General features: G+C 36.8%; 3 protein-coding genes, 2 long non-coding RNA genes and 1 pseudogene across 7 annotated transcripts in view; 4 read left to right on the forward strand and 2 right to left on the reverse strand.

Moving 5' to 3' along the window:
- LOC123201783 (ER membrane protein complex subunit 8/9 homolog) overlaps positions 1-13,222 on the forward strand; it is a 13,425-nt gene extending 203 nt beyond the window's left edge. Inside the window, exons 2-6 of the mRNA XM_044617336.1 lie at positions 76-287; positions 703-849; positions 942-1,001; positions 8,091-8,263; positions 12,438-13,222. Of these exons, the coding sequence (XP_044473271.1) occupies positions 76-287; positions 703-849; positions 942-1,001; positions 8,091-8,263; positions 12,438-12,510 (665 nt within the window). The 3' untranslated portion in view covers positions 12,511-13,222. The remainder of the gene's footprint in view (positions 1-75; positions 288-702; positions 850-941; positions 1,002-8,090; positions 8,264-12,437) is intronic.
- LOC123202484 lies at positions 2,523-5,738 on the reverse strand (annotated as a pseudogene).
- On the forward strand, positions 3,738-4,340 carry LOC123202494. Its single transcript, XR_006498974.1, has 3 exons — positions 3,738-3,874; positions 3,997-4,180; positions 4,273-4,340. It is a non-coding gene; the product is annotated as an uncharacterized LOC123202494 (long non-coding RNA).
- On the forward strand, positions 4,654-5,902 carry LOC123202492. 2 transcript variants are annotated; one of them, XR_006498970.1, is made up of 2 exons: positions 4,654-4,792; positions 5,026-5,902. It is a non-coding gene; the product is annotated as an uncharacterized LOC123202492 (long non-coding RNA). The 2 variants fall into 2 exon arrangements; XR_006498971.1 differs by having other exon boundaries at positions 5,094-5,902.
- On the forward strand, positions 9,618-12,305 carry LOC123202490. The gene has a single exon (XM_044618454.1). The coding sequence runs from the start codon at positions 9,618-9,620 to the stop codon at positions 10,476-10,478; it is 861 nt and encodes a 286-aa protein (XP_044474389.1). The 3' UTR covers positions 10,479-12,305.
- A 2,022-nt stretch (positions 13,223-15,244) lies between the features above and the next one.
- On the reverse strand, positions 15,245-18,596 carry LOC123202488 (oligopeptide transporter 1-like). 2 transcript variants are annotated; one of them, XM_044618452.1, is made up of 2 exons: positions 16,207-18,596; positions 15,245-16,121 (listed from the first exon to the last, which is right to left on the reverse strand). In XM_044618452.1, exons 1-2 carry the CDS (start codon positions 16,438-16,440, stop codon positions 15,795-15,797), a joined length of 561 nt encoding a protein of 186 aa, XP_044474387.1. In that variant the 5' UTR covers positions 16,441-18,596; the 3' UTR covers positions 15,245-15,794. The 2 variants fall into 2 exon arrangements, 1 of the variants encoding a protein (XP_044474387.1); XR_006498968.1 differs by having other exon boundaries at positions 15,245-16,117.
- Between the last annotated feature and the right edge of the window lie 3,501 nt (positions 18,597-22,097).

A 22,097-nucleotide genomic window follows, 5' to 3' on the forward strand; every position in this document is an offset into this window, starting at 1 on the left:
GTTGAAGTTCAGGCGCGTCTATCGTTGATTCGTTCTGGTAACCACAGAATTGAGACGCACACTCAATTCAGTGAGTCGGGCATGGCGAGTTGAGATATGAGATTTCTCAAGACGCGTACATTAAGCTCGTGTTACACGCTCAGAAGCACAAGACGGCGGCGGTCAACGGTGTCTTAGTGGGACGAGTCTCGCCTCGAGACGACGACGTTGTGGAGATCACTGATTCCGTCCCTCTCTTTCACTCCCACCTTGGTCTACTCCCCATTCTCGAGATCTCGCTTATCTTGGTACGTTTACTTATATACGCTTTTCATAATTATCTGTGTTTTTTTTTCAGTAATTTGAAAACAAAAGTTAAGTTTTTATGCATGTGAATTAAGTATTTGAAGATTACTGATCTGGGTTGTGTTTTTGAGATTTAGCTCAGAACTTTCGGAATTGTTTTGCTTTTTTGTGATCTGGGTTTGGCTTGTTTCTATGAAAAATTATGTTTCTGAGAGAGTGTTTTAAGCGGTCGAACTGCATTTGTTTTTGTTGGGCATTATGTTTTCATGGAAATGGTTTTGAGTTCTGTACTTGATTGGTTATTGTTTTCTGGTTGTCTCTAGTGTTTTTGTTAGGGTGATTCGGATGGGTTTCGTTTTGTGTTGAAATTCAAAATTAATTAACTCTGGGGTGTGTTGGTTACTTTGGTTTGATCAGGTAGAAGAGCATTACAGTGCTCAAGGTCTTGGCATTGTGGGGTGTTTTCATGATAATGAGAGGTATGATGATGCTGAGCTTAGTGGTGTCGCTAAGAATATTGGTGATCACATCTGTCGCTACTTTCCCCAAGCTGTTATACTTTTGGTAAGTGTTGGGCAAATTGATGTTGCATGGCTTGCATTTATTCCTTGAAATTGTTTTTCCGGTTTTTAATCTCTTATATTATACTGATATAGTTGGATAACAAAAAGCTTGAAGTATTGCCCAAGAAGATTGACGAAAGACCTGTTATGCAGGTTAGTATTATCCGCTTTCTTTTTTTTTTTTTTCCAGAACTATTGTGTAACAGTTTTCATTAGATTTTAGGTTATGAAGGTGTCAGTGATCGAATTGCTGATATTAAGCCTTTCTTGTGGCTGATTATTCTGTATTTCAGATTTGGCAAATTGTTCTGAATAAGCTATTATTGCATTAAACATTTTATCTGGTTATACCATTCAAATACTTTTGTAGTGGCGTTGAAATTCTAGTGCTGGTTGTGCTGGAAACCAGTATTCCTGGATTTGGGGTCAAATTGAAGGATTTTTTGCTAATGTGCAATTGTCCCTTGTATTACATAATTGTTTGTCTTCGAGATTTGTTGCTTTTTTTATGTGGTTTCTTTGTTCACCATGACATCTTACTTAGATTTTGTGGATTTGATTGTCATGTGATTTTAGTTTCCAAAATTTGAATCCTGTAATCAATAGGTTGCTAACTGAACTTATATATTTCTTTAAAGCAAATTTATCATTTTTGTGTATAGTGCTTAAGTGTACTTCACCTTTATGTCTCTTCTAATCATAAAAGATGCTCTGGTTTTTCTTCGCCTTTAGTTACACTAATTTTATGTCTTTACAAGTTCTCTACCCCTCTAATTACATGCCTTTTAAAATGAACAGAAAGCCTAGTTGTTAATTATTTTATGAGAAGAAAGCTAATTGTTTTTCATTCTCGCATATTGATTTATTAATATTCTACTTTATTTTAGTCATTCCAAAAGTTTGTGTTTCCTTAAGTTAATGACATAACTAGAATATGTGATAATATTCTGATAGAGTCTTCATATTGGTTATTATATTTCTCTTCATGGACTAGCTCTATATAAGGGATGCATCAAAGAATTGGAAGCTTGTTGAATCAGATAGTGGTGGCCGATTGGTAACTAAGGAGTCAATAGCGAATACGCTTCTATTAGATTATATTACCACTGAGAAATGGCAGGCTATTGTAGATTTTGATGATGATCTTGATGACATTAGCAAGTAAGCATTCTTTTCGAATCAAATCATATGGGGAGCTCTCCTTGGTGGCTGCAGAGTGCACAAGGCACAAGAATATTGATCAGGCTCAAGAAGCTACAAGACATCTTGGTCAGTTAGATCCACTTAGTGATGGATACTATGTGGCATTATCAAACATTTATGCAGAAGTGGAGTGTTGGGAAGATGTGGCAAGAGTCAGGAAGCTGATGAGAAGTCAAGGAATGAAGAAGATGCCTGGCTGCAGTTCAATCTCAGTTGATGGAGCAATTCATGAGTTTATTGCTGGAGATCAGGAAGAATCTTCATGATTGCGAGGACTGCCATGCTGCATTTAAACTGATATCAGAAATTGTAAATTGTGAGGTAGTTGTGTCTAATCGAAACCAAATCCATTGTTTCAAAGATGGTTCCTGTTCTTGTGGAGATTACTGGTAATTTGATTGACAATTTTTGTAATTTGACTGGTACATTTATATCACCGAATCATATTCTGATATATCATGACCCTTCAGCTTAAAAGCAAACTTCTTTCTTTGCAGCATTTTGAAATGTATTGAAACTTCAATACAATTATCACATCTTACTCTACCACACGTTTGTTGTATGTGAATCTACTTATATCATGTGTAAAGGCCAGACTGCAGTTATTTTCAAACATAATGCACACACAGCTTCTGCCATAACTTTGTTGATGGGCAATTTCTTGTTTACCTCAGAACACAGGGCATCCATTGACTGCAATCCCTGGTGCTGTAGGGCAGCTTGCCAATTGACAATGGTCGCCATTATCAAGACCCCACCATTCTGGACCGGCAACATCATGGGATTGAAGGGCAAAATAAAGCAGTACACCCATGAACGCTAGTCCTGCCTCCAGAGCAGCTGATAAAATGTAGTTATGTCGAGCCCACCATCCCTTGTACCTCTTGAAGATATAATAGTTGAAGAAAATTCCAACAGCTGCCCAACTCCAATAATGCACAGCTTTTGCTGATGGCATGCTCCCTGGTCCCGCCAAGATAAGGGGCATGTGGATATACTTGATCCATTTCTTTTCAGGGAATTTGCGCGAAAGTAGCCATATTGGTACTGGGGCAAGTACATCGATCAAGAAGAACCAGTTCATTTGTGGGTAGATACCATGGCTTGTGAACATTTTTAGTGGTCCAACAACTCCCCAGATGATTGAAGCATTGTAGAAAACAACATCGTTAGGACATGTCCATGGACTCCCTTTCGGTAGTAAGCTTTTGTTGCATATGTGATCAACAGATGAGAGAAGCCACCATGCTATGCCATAGCAGACAGTTGAAGCAACTATGGTTCCCACTAACTGAAGGTACATATTGATCAAAATTAATATGAATTATTACTATAAATAGATAGCAATTAGCATAAGCTCTGAGTAGTTGAATTACCTGAACAATGAACATGGATCTAGGAGGGATTTTCATATAGTGACCTAGTTTGAAATCACTAAGAAAACTGAGGGCTTGTATCATACTCACGTAGCCGTAAGTCTTGAAAGCCATATTGGCAAGGGGCTTACCCGGATACATGTACCCAATAATCAACTCTATAATCACATTTAGCCCTGGTTGCTATAGATAAAGACATACCATTTAGAAAGGGCCATTCAGACCTTTTGTCATGTTATCATATGTGCAAATAATATGTAATTGGGCAAGGAAGTACCATGTTTGTTGTGGCTTGAATCACTCCTACAGGTAATGTGAAAAAGAATGCCATGCCACAAGCTAATACAATTCCCCACCATGGAAGTTGAAGCTGTCTATCGAAGCCTTCACAAGCATAGATTGAAAGAGCAAATGTTACTACTAATACAATGTGGAACCACCATTGAGGTACTGCTTTGTAGTTTTCCTTCATCAGTCTTGTGTGCACATCACCAAACTGATCTTTAACTGCAGAAGTTGTTTGTTTCCACATTTCCCAAATTTTTCTGCTCATTGTTTGTTTTAATCAGAAATGTAAAACTGTCATTGCAACATACAACGAGAAAATTCTTTCTGCAGAAAGAAAGATAATAGAATGAGACATCAAGATGTTATTGAAGATGCTTACTTTCCTTCGAAGAGTGCAACATGTGATATGCTAGCCATTAGTGTCGCGAAGCTCAATCCGTAGAGGAAGGCAAACACAATACTGAGGTAGACTTTGCTATAATTTTCATAGCTGGCATGATCGAGATCAAATTCCTTTTCATTGAGGACACGGGTAACATTGTAAATTTGGCCAGCAGAGTCATAGGCATATGGAGAAACTATGGGAAATCGCTGGGCTTCATAAAGATTATTCCAATAAGCAATTGGAATAAGAACATAGAGAAACAAAGCAAACCCAACTAATATATTTGCAATAGCAAAGAAGGGTGAGGCTAGGGGACTTCCCATGTAAGCAAAAGTGGATCAGTCAAGGCCAAAGGAACCAATGCCAAGGCCTTGAAGGCCTGAACCAATCTTTTGTGCTGTAACTGAATTCTTCCATATCAAACAGAGAAAGGAGAGAGCAGAGTAGGGAAAAGATAGCCCGGCACTGTATAGTACACGAAGCTTGATACAAAAACAAGAAGGAAGAATTGTAGTCTACTTAATCCTCCTTTAGTTCTCTTTTCCACTTCATGTAATGCCCTGCAGTTTGCATTTTATCAGTTTCTCAATTTCAGAAAGTAGCTCTTGTTCAATATGGGAGAGAGATGAGTACCTGAACAAAGAGACCTGAACCAAGTTGCTTGGCCACCCCATGTAAGGGGAGTCAACAAGGTATTTTCTGAATAAACCAGCCCACCCATATCCTAGCAGCTGAGTTCCATGAAAAGGAAAACTCTTAATAAGGTTCTGTTTTTACAGTTCTTATTTTTTATAGCAATTGCAGAAAGGTGGTCCAAGAAAAATTATTCATTCAAACTTGCCTGAGTTGTTAGTACTAACAACATAGCTGCTACTGCATTCATAGGTCTTTCATAAAAAGCCTTGACCATTGTAATTATGTATAGTGCATAAACACCACTGGATCCACAACCAGCAAAAATGGTGATCAACACATGTTCTTTCATATTGAAAGGCCCTCGATTCAATGAAAACGACCATGGTGTGAATGGGACTCGAATCGGCTTTGAAGGAAGTGTTGCAGCCATTAACTTTCCTGCTGGGAGCACAAGAATTTGAGCTGAAACTGAAACAACATACAGCATATTCTGGCGATATTGAAAGAATTGGTTCACAAAGGCAAGCAAGGAACACGATATCATCCCCAGAAACCATGTTCGAAAGGTTAAATCTGGCAGCAAAGGATCATCAGTGACTTGAACTGTAAGCCTCACTTCCTCAATAGGGTTATCATTTAATTTCTCATCTCCTGCGTCAACAAACTTCCAGCTTACTAAAACATAGGCCAAAGTCTGCAAAAAGCATTTCTTACATATATATGCAGCATTCATCCATCATGCAAGAGATAGTTTCAAAATTTAAGTTTCTGAGAGCATGAAAGTTGGGACCTAGCTTGTTTCATGTCAATAAAAACAACATGATTTACACCAGTTTAGACGAAGAAGAGTGACAAAGAAAATTACCTTCTACATTTATGTTTGTTGGAGTTTGTTCCTTCTTCTCTGACTCATGAAGTGACTTGGCATCAGAGATTTCATCTTCAACAAAGCTTCCCATCTCTCTGCTTCTCTTCTTGGCCAGAGATGGTAACGCTTATTAGATTTATAAATGCCTGCAAGGTTACCGTTTATGGATGCCAAGCACCTGTCTTGCTATAGTTTCTTGTTAAATTTCCACTCGTCATTAATTTCCCTTAAGTGAAAGAGTAAAAAAGTCATTTTGGATAGATTTTTCTTCTTTTCAATTTTTGTTCTTTCTGTTTTCATTTTTTCTATTATTCTTTTTATTTTATTTTTTTTTTCAATTTTCCCTTTGAAAAGTTTGGGGGCAAATTATAATTTCTAAAAATATTAAGGTATTAAAGAAATTTCAAAGGGTTTTTAGAATTTGAAAAAAAATTCATCGGTATATTTAAAATTTCAGTGTACCACTCGATAGGTTCACAAAGGATAGTTACACCATAAAAAATATCAAAACGCAAAAATTTAGAATTAGTTAGAGTTTTGATTTTTTTTTTTTTTTATGAATCTAATAAATAAATTTTTAAACAGAAAATGATATATTAGTAATTTGACATTTATAATAAATGTTAATGGTAATTTTGTAATTTCAATAAAAACATAACAATAATTTCTAGGAAAAATATGCAAATTCATTAAAAGAAGTGGATGATGAGTGCAAATTTGATTTTTTGAAACTTAACTTGTGGGAATTTGTCATTTCATCAAAACTTGGGTGGGAAATAGTCATTTGGCCTATTTTGGTAAGTTAATGATGATATGTCACCGTATGATTAGATATTATTTTAAGACTAATTAATTACATGACTCAGTCATTTATCTCTAACAATGATTTGCTTTTCTAATGAACTTTTTTTTTCTTATGCATTAAAACCTGTGATTTTTGTCTTTTATGATGACAGCTAAAATATCCCCGAATATCTTAGAAGTATCTACTGTACCCCACCCCACTTGTATTGCATCTAAATTCTTGGGATAATAGGAATAACAGTAACGCAGAAGCAGGAGTATATGATAAACTCAGTTGTTACCTTCAACATTGATATCCATTTCTATCAAACTCATTCAACTATAAAGATGGACTGAATAAAAATGCACAAGACACCTTCACTCTGGACCGCATGCAGCTGAAAGTCTGCGTTGAACTTTATAATACGTAATGCAAGTTTTTATTTGTGACAAAACATCTTTCTTCCAATGTTCAATCACGTCCATTCTTGGGCCCGTAACTGGTAGGAAAAGTCATTGCCACCTGCACGGGAAGACAAGTATTTCCAGAAAATGTGCCTCTGCCATATACAAAACAGGACAAAGACCTTGACCAGAGATTAGTGGTGGAGAGCAGTCTTAATTTTAAGACAATGATCCCAGTTCAGAATATAATATCTCCATTGAAGGTGTCTTAATCAAATATTACTAAATCAGTTTATATGAATAAGTTTATATAATTTATTTGTATGTGTAGTATTATCAATGAGAGTCTCTAATTTCAAATCATGGAAAACATGTAAACTGCTGATATTAAACCTTTCTTGTGGCTGATTATTCTGTATTTCAGATTTGGCAAATTGTTCTGAATAAGCTATTTATGTGATGAACATTTTATCTGTTTATACCATTCAAATTCTTTTATAGTGGCTTTAAAATTTTTAGTGCTGCTTTTGCTGGAAAATGGTATTCCTCGATTTGGGGTCAAATTGATGGTCTTACATTAAAATTGTTAAGGAAAAATATGGACTTCCGACATGTATCAAAATGTTGAAGGACTTTTTGTTTTGTTAATGTGCAATTGTCCCTTGTATTAGATAATTTTTTGTCTTCCAGATTTGTTCCATCTGTTATGCGGTTTCTACATTCACCATGACATCTTCCTTAGATTTTGTGGATTCGATTTTCTTGAGATTCTAGTTCCAAAATTTGAATCCTGTAGTCAGTAGGTTGCTATCTGAACTTATATATTTCTTTAAAGCAATTTTATCATTTTCTTGTATAGTGCTTAAGTGTACTTCATCTTTATGTCTCATCTAATCATAAAAAAAATGCCCTAGTTTTTCTGCTCTAGTTGCACTAATTTCATGTCTTTTCAAGTTCTCTGCCCCTCTAATTACATACCATTTCAAATGAACAGAAAGCCTAGTTGTTAATTATTTATATGAGAAGAATGGTTTTTCATTCTTGCATGTTGCTTTATCAATGGTTCTACTTAATTTTAGACTTTCCTAAAGTTTGTGTGTCCTTATGTTTATGTCATAATTAGAATGTATGATAGTATTCTTATAGAGTCTTCTAATCTGTTGCCTGTTTGATGCATACATTATGTTAGCTGTTATGTTGGTATCAAAGTTCTGTTGAGTTATATTATCATTTCTCCTCTTCAATATTCTTAGTATTTCACTTCATATAAATTTACTGTATTTCTCTTCATGGACTAGCTTTATGTAAGGGATGCATCCAAGAATTGGGAGCTTGTTGAATCGGATGGTGGCAGCCGATTGGTAACTAAGGAGCCAACAGTGAATGCACTTCTATTAGATTATATTACCACTGAGAAATGGCAGGGTGTTGTGGATTTTGATGATCATGTTGATGACATTAGCAAGAAAGCATTCTGTTAGGGATTATGTTTATATGAAGAAAAGAAGAAACACAAGTGGCAATGCTAGGAGGATAACAAGTAGCAGTCAACTAGCAAGTCAACTTGTACTAAAACATACTCAATCTGCAGGGGAACATGCAGCACAGCAGAAGCCTCCAAATCAGGATACGCAATCAGAATGTGGGACCACTAAGATATCCCAAGATCAAGTAGCAATGCTGGATTAGGAATACAGGGAAATGGAGAGATAAAAAGAAACCTGGAGCGGAAGAGAAAAGGAGGGAAAAATTTGAGTAGAGTGAGCGGGAGAGAGTCAGCCTCTCGGAAGCTGAACAAGGGAGCCCTTGGCTATGGTTTTTGGAGTTGTTTTGTGAATTCTTTTGGAAATCAGTTCAATGTTATTTGGATGTGCTTTGCTGGAGTCTGTAATTGTTCTGTAATTTTGAGTTAATCCTTTGTAATAGCTGGGAAATAGTCATTGTATTGGTAGAAGACTGCTGTAAACAAGTTTATAATTTCATCAATACAATACATATTTTTCTGCTCTATTTACATTTGCATGTTCTGTCTTGGCTGGAAATTACAAAGTTCTGCAGTTGCTTCAGTTGTGTGATTGAGTCTGGAGGAGTGACATCGTCTGGAGTGCTGTGGCAGTGAAAGGCTACTCAGGTATCCATCAATTGGTATCAGAGCGACGATTCTGAGGATGGAAAAAATCGACTTTATCAAAGACGGTGGGCGTTGGTGGATTGTCCGGCGACTAACCCAGTGGGAAATTCGAGAACTGAGGGCTAACAGAGTTTGCCCTCGTTGTGATGGCAAAGAGGAGCTGAACCATGACTGTAAACGCAAGTCATGGGCTGTTCTGGTGGTGGAAGAGGATGATCCAGATGATGAAGGTATTCTAATTGTGTTTGATAGAGAAACCAAAAAAAGGGAAGCAGAAATAAAGATTGAAAATTCTGACGATAAAAAGAGTAGATCGATTATGTCTGGTGCCCAAATAGGAAAATCTGTTGAAGAATCAACAAAATCCGGTGAGAAATACGTAGAAGTGGAGGCGGCGCAGTTTATTAAAAAAAGAGGTGAGGAGTTGCAGGAAAACGGATGGTGGAAGGAGACAAGGAAAAAAATGGAAGGAAATAACCCTACCCATTTGCTACCCAATCTAAAGACCCGACCCGATCCAAAAATCATCCCCCAAAAATCTGACCCAGCCAGCATAAACCAAGTATTGACTCAACACCCAACCCAATTTTTCATTAACCCATCCCCTAACCCAACCAAAATATATGACCCAGGCCCAAACCTTTACAATTATCTAATTTGCCACCAAAAGTTTATCCTTGGTACCAAATCAAAAATGGCGGACGTTGTTGAGACCTTCACTTTTCAGGCAGAGGTCAATCAACGGTCGAGCTTTGTCGGTAACTCTTCTGATGCCTCAGACAAGGACAAAGCCATCTCTTTCTTTCATACATGGAGTCATTTTGCTTTATCAATGGAGGTTGTGGTTACGCAAGCATTGTCAAACTTTGATCGCCAATCGAAGTCTCCCTTCTCTTACCTCAGCATTTCCATGGTCGACCTCTATTCTCCTCTGAGTTTTGAGTTTTTTGACGAGTTTGTGAGTGGAATGTTTGATGCGACGCTGAACCCCTCTTCTCGGTCAAGTGAGGTGATGGCTATGAAGCTTCAGAAAGTTTGCAAGAGTTTTCGTAAATGGCGGAAGTTGGTCGATTCGGCTGTCATAGCTAAAGAGTTGTGGTGGATTTTTGTTATGAGCACCTCAAAGAAATTTTACGTTAGTAAGAAGAAGAACAGGAGGAGAAAGGGAGAGAGAGAGAGATTGAGAATAGTGGCGATGGCGAGTTTGCGTTTGAGGAGACAAGAGAGTAGTCCACGGCAGCAGGATAGTCTGAGGAGTCCGGAGGCGGAGCTAGGGGTGAAGGTGGAGGATCTGTGGGACGTGCTGGAGCCACAGTTGAGTCCTACTAAGAAGCTTAATGCTTGTTTTGAGGGCATCCCTGTCTCTGCTTTTCCTCTTGCACCTTCCTCTCAATTGATTGAGATAAAATCAGACACAAGTCTAGCTGAAGCTGTTGAAATAATGGCCCAGAACAAAATTCTTAGTGCACCTGTTGTAGATGTTAATGCATCAGAGGATGCAAGTTGGATGGATAGATACATTGGAATTGTTGAGTTTGCTGGAATTGTCGTGTAGATTTTGCATCAGACAGAACCTCCTTCTCCTAAGAGTCCAAATTCCCCCACAGCTTTTTCTGTTGCAGTGAATGGCAGAGGCAAGGCTGTTGAACTTGAGAATTTAGGTCCTGAATCTGCTGCAATGACTTCTGGAAACTTTTTTGAAGCTTTGACTACTTCTGACTTATATAAGAACACAAAGGTTGGGGATGTCTCAGGGTCATTCCGGTGGGCCCCATTCCTTGCATTGCAAAGCTCCAACTCCTTCTTGACTATGCTTTTGTTGCTTTCAAAGTACAAAATGAAGAGCATTCCTCTGGTTGATTTGGATGACGGGAAGGTTAATAACATAATCACCCAATCTTCAGTTGTTCACATGTTAGCAGAATGTGCTGGTCTTCAATGGTTTGAAAGCTGGGGAACAAAAAAACTTTCAGAAATCGGTCTTCCTGTGATGTCAGCTAAGCAAATTATCAAGGTGGGTCCATCCAACCAAGAGTACAAGGTAACTAGATTGAGTGAGAAACCCTGCAGAGAGCAGATGTTTTCACTCAAGCAGAAAAATGTGAGGGATGAGGATGGTGAAGTTCAGTCCCAGGAAATAACTGTTTATGACTACTTTGTCAATCATCGCAATATGGATTTACGATATTCGGCAGATATTCCTTGCATCAATGTTGGGAAGCCAAAGCGCCCTACGTATATCCCTCTTAAGCTTTGTTCTTTGGTTTCCTTACAACGTTACACAAAAGCTCTTAACACGCTACAGAGAGCTTCGCTTGTGGAAAAATCAAGGCAGAAGCCGCAAGAAAGGATGAATACATTATCTAATGTTCTACGAAATGGCAAGTGTGATGCTGAACCAATGCTACATTCATGTGGCATTTCAATGAGTACTAATTTTGCTAAAGTGGAAGGCCGTGTTCTGTCCGCCCCAAGGTTCAAAGTAGGAAATGGTGAGGATTTCTTTCGTCGAAATGGGCGGTGGAATTTCGATAATAAGAAATTAGTGGAGCCAACAAAGATAGAACGATGGGCTGTTGTAAACCTTTCTGTGCACTGTGATATTCGCAGCCTTGTTCGTGATCTGATAAAATGTGGCGATATGAAAGGCTTGAAGGAAGACTTGCTAAAGGAACAGCTTGAAGGTGTATCAGAATACAAGTATTCTTCCCATAGAGATCTTGAATTGCTTAATAAGTGGAAAGGGTTGTCGGATTGCAAGTGGACTTGGGAATCATGCAACAACTTTCAATATCTTTTTCCCCAATCACACCTTGAGGACAAGGTGTCTCTCCATGGGAGGGGTAATGTTAGGGATTATGTTTATATGAAGAAAAGAAGAAACACAAGTGGCAATGCTAGGAGGATAACAAGTAGCAGTCAACTAGCAAGTCAACTTGTACTAAAACATACTCAATCTGCAGGGGAACATGCAGCACAGCAGAAGCCTCCAAATCAGGATACGCAATCAGAATGTGGGACCACTAAGATATCCCAAGATCAAGTAGCAATGCTGGATTAGGAATACAGGGAAATGGAGAGATAAAAAGAAACCTGGAGCGGAAGAGAAAAGGAGGGAAAAATTTGAGTAGAGTGAGCGGGAGAGAGTCAGCCTCTCGGAAGCTGAACAAGGGAGCCCTTGGCTATGGTTTTTGGAGTTGTTTTGTGAATTCTTTTGGAAATCAGTTCAATGTTATTTGGATGTGCTTTGCTGGAGTCTGTAATTGTTCTGTAATTTTGAGTTAATCCTTTGTAATAGCTGGGAAATAGTCATTGTATTGGTAGAAGACTGCTGTAAACAAGTTTATAATTTCATCAATACAATACATATTTTTCTGCTCTATTTACATTTGCATGTTCTGTCTTGGCTGGAAATTACAAAGTTCTGCAGTTGCTTCAGTTGTGTGATTGAGTCTGGAGGAGTGACATCGTCTGGAGTGCTGTGGCAGTGAAAGGCTACTCAGGTATCCATCACATTCTTTTCCAAATCTCTACTTATTTTCTCTCATTCATCTTTGTGGCTATGCCATCGTGATCAAGTCTCTTAGTCAGAATATATAATCTGTCACTGTTTTACTATTACGGGGACTGGCTGAACCCAGAACTATTAAAGTATGGAATGGTTGTAGATGTCCAGTATTTTTCGCCATTTTTCCAGACTGTTTATGGTCGATGTCAACCCATGATGCATTTACTTATGCCGGTTGCCGGGGACATGACAAGGATAACAATATTTTGTGGGATCATGGAGTTTACTGTTTTTCTGAGAAGAAGATTTTGCGGTGAAAATATTCTCTTAAACTAACATCCAAACTTTGGTTAAAATTATTAAGGTCGCTGGTGTTTATTGTTTCACAAGTGGGATTGAAAACCCAATCTGTTTCTAGATGTCTATTCTCTCTTTGGTTGTCTAATTTCAAGATTTCCCTTTTGTGTCGTTAGGCGTTTGATAAAAAGATTTACAAATATTTCTTACTAATTTATCTATACAAATTGATATGAGAATATGTGATTGAACGATTTTGAAGTAAAAAAAAAAAGTAAACAAGTTTTATCACACTTCCTTACATGTTGTCACACTAGTTTGAATAGATATATTAGAAAATTATATTTGTATATATAATTTATTCAAAAAATATGATAAGAATATTTTACTGTATCCATTTATTACAGACATTCTACCATTTTTTTTAATTTAGATAAACATACATATGATATGATTCAGGTTCACTTATTTTTTATATGATACAAGGTCGCTTATTGTTTAGGCTGAAAGAGTTGTGAGCTCATAATTTGTTAGGGCAAGGTGTACACGAGGAAGAAGAGAAATGGAGGCTGCGAAGGAAGCTGAGAATACAGGTGGCAGAAACTTAGCAGCTACAAATGTCACTCAAGCAGCAGAGGAATAGCAGCAGACAAACAATCATCCAAAGATGGGGCAGCAACAACTATGCAGCAAGAGCATGGGACCACAGAGATAGCCTTAGCTGAGGTGTCACCACAGAATTGGAGAGGCAGTTATGAGAAGGAAATTGAAGAAGGAGACCTGGAGGTGGAGGGAGGCAGAGAAGAAAATTGAAGGAAAAATAGTGAGGGAGAGTACCAGCCCCTCGAATGCTAGAGAGAGTTTATATATCATTTAGTATTTGCTGAGTTTATGTTCTAGTTTGAGAGAGACAATATTCACGTTAAACTATCTTGTATTTCTGAAAAACCATATCAATACAATCAGTATTTTCATTTATTGTCCTTGAGTGATTTACAACATATTCCATTTCACAGCAACTTTAATTCATTCTACTACAGTATCTAATTTCCAGCAGCTACAAATTCCAGAAATCCTTGTCCAGAGACATCCCAGTGATGGCAGAACCTTCATTCCAGCAAAACCAGTGAGCAGAACACTCCAGGTCTGTAGAATAACTTTATGGATGATAAGAGTTGTTTATATATGTTCATATATTTTGCAACACTAATGCAATGATACATGTAGCAGTAACGTTTGACATTCTGCAAACTTTTTTCTCCCTCTGCTTTGAAACTTGAATTGGATTGATAAGTTCAACCGGTTCAACTAGGATCCAATGGCTAGTTTGGTCTGGGGTCAAGTTTTAATTTAGTATTAGCTGTTGGATCAGATCAATTTGCAGTTGAATCGGACAAATCATATCAGATTGTGTTTTAACTATCAGATCAATCTAGTTAAACTCTATGAAAATTTTGTATATTTTGGAACTCAAACAATTTTAAGGCATGCATGCACGTCTACAAATTGTTTGATTATATATTGTTCTAATTTTTATTTAAGAATGTTTTGTTTTAATCTTAAATTATATCAATAATGTTGATATTGCGGTGGACGGGCGATTGAATTGGGAAAAACCAAGGCTGCCCCTTGACTGGGTCATAATGTGCCTTAAGAGCTGAATGGGATCATATGGGGAGCTCTCCTTGGTTGCTGCAGAGTGCAAAAGAATATTGATCTGGCTAAAGAAGCTTCTAAACATCTTGGTCATGACCTTTCAGCTTAAAAGTAAACTTTTTCTTGCAGCATTTTGAAATGTTTTGTACTTCAATACAATTTATCACATCTTAATGCGCCACATGTTTGTTGTATGTGAATCTACTAATATCTTTTGCTATTGAAATTTTACAGCTTTGTCTTCTTCATTCAGTATATCATGTGTAAAAGCCCGGGCTGCAGTTATTTTCAAACATCATGCACACACAGCTTCTGCTGTAACTTTGTTGGTGGGCAATTTCTTGTTTACCTCAGAACACAGGGCATCCGTTGACAGCAATCCCTGTTGCTGTAGGGCAGCTTGCCAATTGACAATAGTCGCCATTATCAAGACCCCACCATTCTGGACCAGCAACATCATGGGATTGAAGGGCGAAATAAAGCAGTACACCCATGAATGCAAGTCCTGCATCCAGAGGAGCTGATAAAATGTAGTTATGTCGAGCCCACCATCCCATTGTACCTCTTGAAGATATGATAGTTGAAGAAAATTCCAACAGCTGCCCAACTCCAATAATGCACAGCTTTGGCTGATGGCATGCCCCCTGGTCTGGCCAAGACAATGGGCATGTGGATATACTTGATCCATTTCTTTTCAGGGAATTTGTGTGTGATAGGTACCTGGAGGATTCAAGAGCTGGTTCAACCAAGTTACATAGCCTCGACTGTTGAAAATCGAAAGCGTTGGCAAATCACAGATGAAGTTCGCAAGAATTTTTGTGTTGTTGGCAGTCTACTAATGTACATTGCAATGACAATGAAACAGCAAACTCTTTATATAAATTTTGTTATAGAAGCAGAAATAGACAACTTGCAATTAAATATTGTTCCTCCAATATTCATAACAAAAGAACATGTAACTTGGAATATAAATACTAACTGAAACCTCTTAAGGAAATGTTCCTGATACAGAAACAAACCAAAACAATAACAAAAGATGGATTAAATCCATGACACAAAACCCAGATGCAACTTCCAGCTTTCAAGAGGCTGGTTCTCTCCTCAAACCTTTCCTTCTTCAAAATGATTTTTTTCCCCCTCTCTGCTCTCCAGGCTCCCTTTTTCTCCCATTCTTCCCTTACTGTTGCCCTTCCAATCATGATATGCCAACTCAGCATACAACACATCGATGGTTCCCTCTTTTTTCTGCATACTCCTAATTTCTTGCTGATGCTCTGCGACATGTGTTGTTTCTATAAAGCTGTTATCTATTGATTTCTCAACATGTCCACCTGTATTAACATTATCGGTACCAAATATCAATTTCTCAGCTCCACCTGTGTTGACATCATTGGTTATCATCTTCTCACCTTACTCAATTGCATTAGCGTTTTTCTTGCCTCTCTTCTTTACATAAACACGAGCTCTAACAGTGTGAAAGCAGCCATACTGGAACTGGGGAAGTACACCAATCAAGAAGAGCCAGTTCATCTGTGGGTAGATACCATGGCTCGTGAACATTCTGAGCGATTCAACAACTCCCCAGATGATTGAAGCATTGTAGAAGACAACATCGTTTGGACATGTCCATGGACTCCCCTTTGGTAGTAAATTTTTTTTGCATATGTGATCAACAGATGAGAGAAGCCACCATGCTTTGCTGTAGCAGACAGTTGAAGCAACTATGGTTTCCACTAATTAAAGGTGCATACTGATAAAAATTAGAATGAATCATTCATATACAAAGACAACAATTGACATAAGCTCTGCATAGTTGAATTACCTGAACAATGAATATGGATTTGCGAGGGATTTTCATATAGTGACCTAGTTTGAAATCGCTAAGAAAACTGAGAGCTTGTATCATACTCACGTAGCTGTAAGTCTTGAAAGCCACATTGGCAAGAGACTTACCCAGATACATGTACACGATAATCAACTCAGTAATCACATTTAGCCCCGGTTGCCATAAATTAACACATACCATTAAGAAAGAGTCTTTCTGACTTTTAGTCATGATACCATATATGCAAATAATATGTAATTGGGCAAGGAAGTACCATGTTAGTTGTGGCTTGAATCACTCTTATAGGTAATGTGAAAAAGAATGCCATGCCACAAGCTAGTACAATTCCTCACCATGGAAGTTGAAGCTGTCTATTGAAGCCTTCACAAGCGTAGATTGAAAGAGCAAATGTTACTACTAATACAATGTGGAACCACCATTGAGGTACTGCTTTGTAGTTTTTCTTCATCAGTCTTGTGTGTACATCACCAAACTGATCTTTAACTGCAGAAGTTGTTTGTTTCCACATTTCCCAAATTTTTCTGCTCATTGTTTGTTTTAATCAGAAATGTAAAACTGTCATTGCGACATACAAAGATAATATTCTTTCTGCAGAAAGAAAAACAATAGAATGAGACATCAAGATGTTATTGAAGATGCTTACTTTCCTTCGAATAGTGCAACATGTGATAAGCTAGCCATTAGTGTTGCGAAGCTCAATCCATAGAGAGAAGTGAATACGATTCCGAGGTAGACTTTGCTATAATTTTGGTAGCTTGATTGATGGAGATCAAATTCCTTTTCATTGAGGACACGGGTAACATTGCAAATTTGGCCAGCAGAGTCGTAGGCATATGGAGAAACTATGGGAAATCGCTGGGCTTCATAAAGATTATTCCAATAAGCAACTGGAACAAGAACATAAGAGAAACAAAACAAACCCAACTAAGATATTTGCAATAGCAAAGAAGGGTGAGGCTAGGGGACTTCCCATGTAAGCAACAGTGGAACAGTCAAGACCAAAGGAGCCAATGCAAGGCCTTGAAGACCTGAACCAATCTTTTGTGCTGTAACTGAATTCTTCCCTATCAAACAGAGAAAGGAGAGAGCAGACAGAGTAGGGAAAAGATAGGCCGGCAGAGTATAGTACACAAAGCTTGATACGAAAATGAGCAGGAAGAATTGTAGTCTACTTAATCCTCCCTTAGTTCTCTTTTCCACTTCATGTAATGCCCTGCAGTTCTCATGTTATCAGTTTCTCAATTTCAGAAAGTAGCTCTGGTTTGAACTTTGAACTTCATCATTTGTCGTATGAGTTTGTTCAATGTGGGAGAGAGATGAGTACCCGAACAAAGAGACCTGAACCAGGTTGCTCGGCCACCACATGTAAGGGGAGTCAACGAGCTATTTTCTGAATAAACCAGCCCACCCATATCCTAGCAGCTGAATTCCATGAAAAAGAAAACTCTTGATATGATTCTGTTTTACAGTTCTTATTTTTATAGCAATTGCAGAAAATTCAATGGTGGTTGAAATTATTCCAAGAAAATTTATTCATTCAGACTTGCCTGAGTTTTAGTACTACCAACAGAGCTGCTAGTGCACTCATAGGTCTTTCATAAAAAGCCTTGACAATTGTAATTATTTCCAGTGCATAAACACCACTGGATCCACAGCCAGCAAAAATGGTGATCAACACATGCTCTTTCATATTGAAAGGCCCTCGATTCAATGAAAACGACCATGGTGTGAATGGGACTCAAATCGGCTTTGAAGGAAGTGTTGCAGCCATCACAAGAATTTGAGCGGAAACTGAGCCAACATACAGCATATTATGGCGATATTGAAAGAATTGGTTCACAAAGGCAAGCAAGGAACACTATATCATCCCCAGAAACCGTGTTTGAAAGGTTAAATCTGGCAACAAAGGATCATCAGTGACTTGAACTGTAAGCCTCACTTCCTCAATAGGGTTATCATTATATCTCTCATCTTTCTCATCTCCTGCATCAACAAACTTCCAGCTTACTAAAACATAGGCCAAAGTCTGCAAAAAGCATTTCTTATATATATGCAGCATTCATCAATCATGCAAGAGATACTATCAAAAATTTAAGTTTCTGAGAGAATGAAAGTTGGGGCCTAGTTTGTTTCATGTCAATAAAACAATATGGTTTACACAAGTTTTGAGGAAGAAGAGTGACGGACAATTACCTTCTACATTTATGTCAGTTTCAGTTTGTTCCTTCTTCTCAGACTCATGAAGCAACTTGGCATCAGGGATTTTATCTGCAACAAAGCTTCCCATCTCTCTCCTCCTCTTCTTGGACAGAGATTTTCGATGTCAAGCACTTGTCTTGCTATAGTTTCTTCCTGTCTTCAAGCTATTTTACTTTTTTTTTAGGTAGTCGTTACTTCAATCACGCATCATTATATAATTTAGTGATAAAATCATTTAATTATATAATTTATATATTATCATTAATATATAAATTAATACATATTATTAGTATTTAATCATTTATATATCATTATATACATAAATAATTTTAAATTAATAATAAAATAATATTAAATAATATCATAACTAATTACCCTTGATTTCAAATTGATTATTTTTCTTCTGCATTAAAACCTGTGACTTTTGTCTTTTATTGTAACAGCCAAAAAAGTCTCCAGATATCTTAAAGTATCTACTTAGTACTGAACCCCACCCCACTTGTATCTAAATGTTACTACTTGACGGAGGGAACGACTGTTCTGCTCTATCTAGGAAGCCTCTTGACAGACGTAATGGCTGACTAATATGTTACTACTTGTATGCTTTGTTACAATGTTTGAGATTTTGGACATATCGTCCATAAGTCACACACATCAGATAACTTGGGATGCGTATTTACATCCTTGACTTGTCAAAATCTTGACATATGATATGATGCAGAAAATCATCAGACCGTGAATGTGATTCAGTGCAAGGTGGTTGGGAATGGTAGTGCAAAATGTGAATTGATGAACAAAGTATTTTTTGTAAAGTGGATCAGTTTTGTTACTCACAGTATACATCTACGTTATGTTATTAATAGTTTTTGTTACAATTTGACAATATTACAATGTGAATGTCAAAAGTGTGGTCCATGATCCCATGATAATAGGAAAATGCATTTGCATATTAATGAGATTGTGGGGAACAATTTCGACTCTCAAGAGTTCTTCTTTCCGCACTTTGCTCAAAAGGTTTATTGCCCATAAAATGTAATGGTCTTCTGTCCGCAAGTTCATGTAGCTAATTATCATATATTGATCAATCACCTCTTCATCGTTGTTTCAGTGAAGTCTAGTCACATTATTTCGGTACCAACAGCAAGGTATGCGACTTGGCTTTTGATGTGAGATTTTTATGATTTTAGACTTTATAATTTCTACTGCTCGTATTCTTTGCTATCATAGCTCCTGCCCAGCCCGCCTATTCCGTTGGCCTTCTTGCTAGCCACAGGAACGTAAAGACTTTGAGCTAGGCAGTTTCAACTATAATTACTCCTCACGTTTGCATAAAAAATCCCTACTTTTAGAAATTGTTGCTGAACTTTACAAGTATGATAAGATGGTCTGTAAAAATTCAACTGATATAAAAAAATTAAACAAAAAATTTTGTATTATAGTCACTGTATCATTTCAGATATTCATGACCCTTCACCTTAAAAAGCAATTTTTTTCTTAAAAATGTTCTGAAACTTCAATAACAAGTGTTGTAAATGAATCTACAATTATCTTCCACAATTGAGATTTTACAACTTTGCCTTCACCATTCTCTTTATCAATGGTTTCAAAACTGATCAGATCGACGTTTAAGAAACATCAAAGCACGGATCAACCATGGACTTTATTCCTAAAGTTACCCTTTCTACTCTCAGGATTAAAGGTCTTTTACTTATATCATATCGTAAACTACCATTTATACTTACCTTTTTGAACTTTATCCAAATTTTAAAATTTGTGTCAATTATCCTTCCTTGCATATGCAAATATATATAGTACACAAGTTTAATAATGGTGAAAGGAAGCCCCTTGGGGGTAGTTTAACTGGTTAAGTATAAAATATCTATTTAAAGTCTCAAAATGACTTAGATTCAAGACTTGTTAGTATCAGATTAATATAAAAATTTTTCAATCAACATGTTTGATATTTTATCTCTTTGGTATAGTTGATTAGGTTTAAAGAAATAGGCTAATTTAGGTGGGATGACTGGTTTAAAAAAAAATAATAATAATAATAATGGTGAAAGGTAGTTATTGGATGTTGAAATAAGAGGTTAGAATATGAAGAATTGTCAGTCTAAAGGTGGTAGTGGATCAGATTGGGTCATGCTGACTCCTACAGTAATGGGTGGTTCGTTAATTTAAATAAAAAATAAAATTTTATATTATAATTATTAATTAATTTTTTAAATAATTATAAAAATAGTAACAAGTCAGATTGGGCTGGGCCACATGCCTTATGTCTAGCCCAAGGGCCATGGATCTGGGCCAACTGACTGCAATAGGTTTGACACCTTTAATTAGCACTTTCCTCACCAAAAGGTAGTTGTTACTTCTCATTCTTAAAATTTCATGACACTTATTAATCCAAGACCCCTCAATAAGTGCATCCATTTTGGCTGGTATAACATGTTTTATTAGTTTGTTTTATTCAATGTAATTGGTTTTGTTCTAAAGGGACAATCTGACTTGAATAAAATTTCAAGTTATTAAAAAATATATATTCTACTATTATATTTTTTATCATTTAGTTGATCTACACAGTTGTTCAAGATAAGTTAAGATAGTGGTGTTAATGATTTATTATTGAATTTTAATATCTACAACAAAGATGTAAGATAAATACAAAGTTGAAAACGCTTTTTAACAAAGTTAGATCTACTATTTAAGAATTTATATTCATAATCATGATATTCACGACTCTTACATATATAGAAATTAGAAGAAAATGTTCGAGAAAAACCCGGTCTATAATAAGAGCTCCAAAGAGAATTGTCAGCTTTTATTACTCAACCAAACTTAGACAAAGCTTATCTAATCTTAAACATCATTGCATGCTCTGTTATGCTGGTACAATCTATGCTATCCTTGGCGATGGAGGAAATTTTGTCCATGATTGGAGCCATGTTGTTAGTGACACTGAGGTGTATAGAAATGGCCAGTCGCCAGTGCTATCCAAACCCCACCATTTTGGAAGCACCAGATAAAATGTAATTATGTCTAGCCCACCACAATTTATACCATCAGAAAATGTGGATATTTATATAAAAATAAAATTATATATACATATTTTTTAATATATAATTAAACATATAAATAATATATTATCATATAATTGATTAATTTTAAATTAAAAATAAAATAAAATTTAATTATATAATAATATATTATTTGTATATATGTAATTATATATTTAAAGTTATATACATAAATATTGTTCTTAAACAATATGCATAGCCTTAGCCATGGCATGGACAATGGGCGGCCCACCAGGATGACTTGCTCCACTTCTCTTGGGGGTCCTTTCTCGAGAGAAATTGTTATATAATATAATAAGCTGGATTTTGATAAATTTTATCCGAGGTTTAGAAAGTATAGATTCAAAAGTGGATTTTCAAAAATATTTATGATGGAAGCAGAGAATTTAGACGATATGCCTAATCTTGTAAGCCCACCACTGATCTTATATAAGGTTTAGTGGGTCACTTTTGCAGGATGGACCCAAATGACTGAACGGGTGTTTTTTTATTATACAAAGTAAACGTAATTGGTAATAGATAAGGCTGGACTCGAACCGAGTCCGTTTGAGCTCGGGTTCGGCTCGGCTCGATTCGAGCCTGAAATGAGTCGAG

This window comes from Mangifera indica, chromosome 18 (genome assembly GCF_011075055.1).
Source record: "Mangifera indica cultivar Alphonso chromosome 18, CATAS_Mindica_2.1, whole genome shotgun sequence".
NCBI lineage: Eukaryota > Viridiplantae > Streptophyta > Magnoliopsida > Sapindales > Anacardiaceae > Mangifera > Mangifera indica.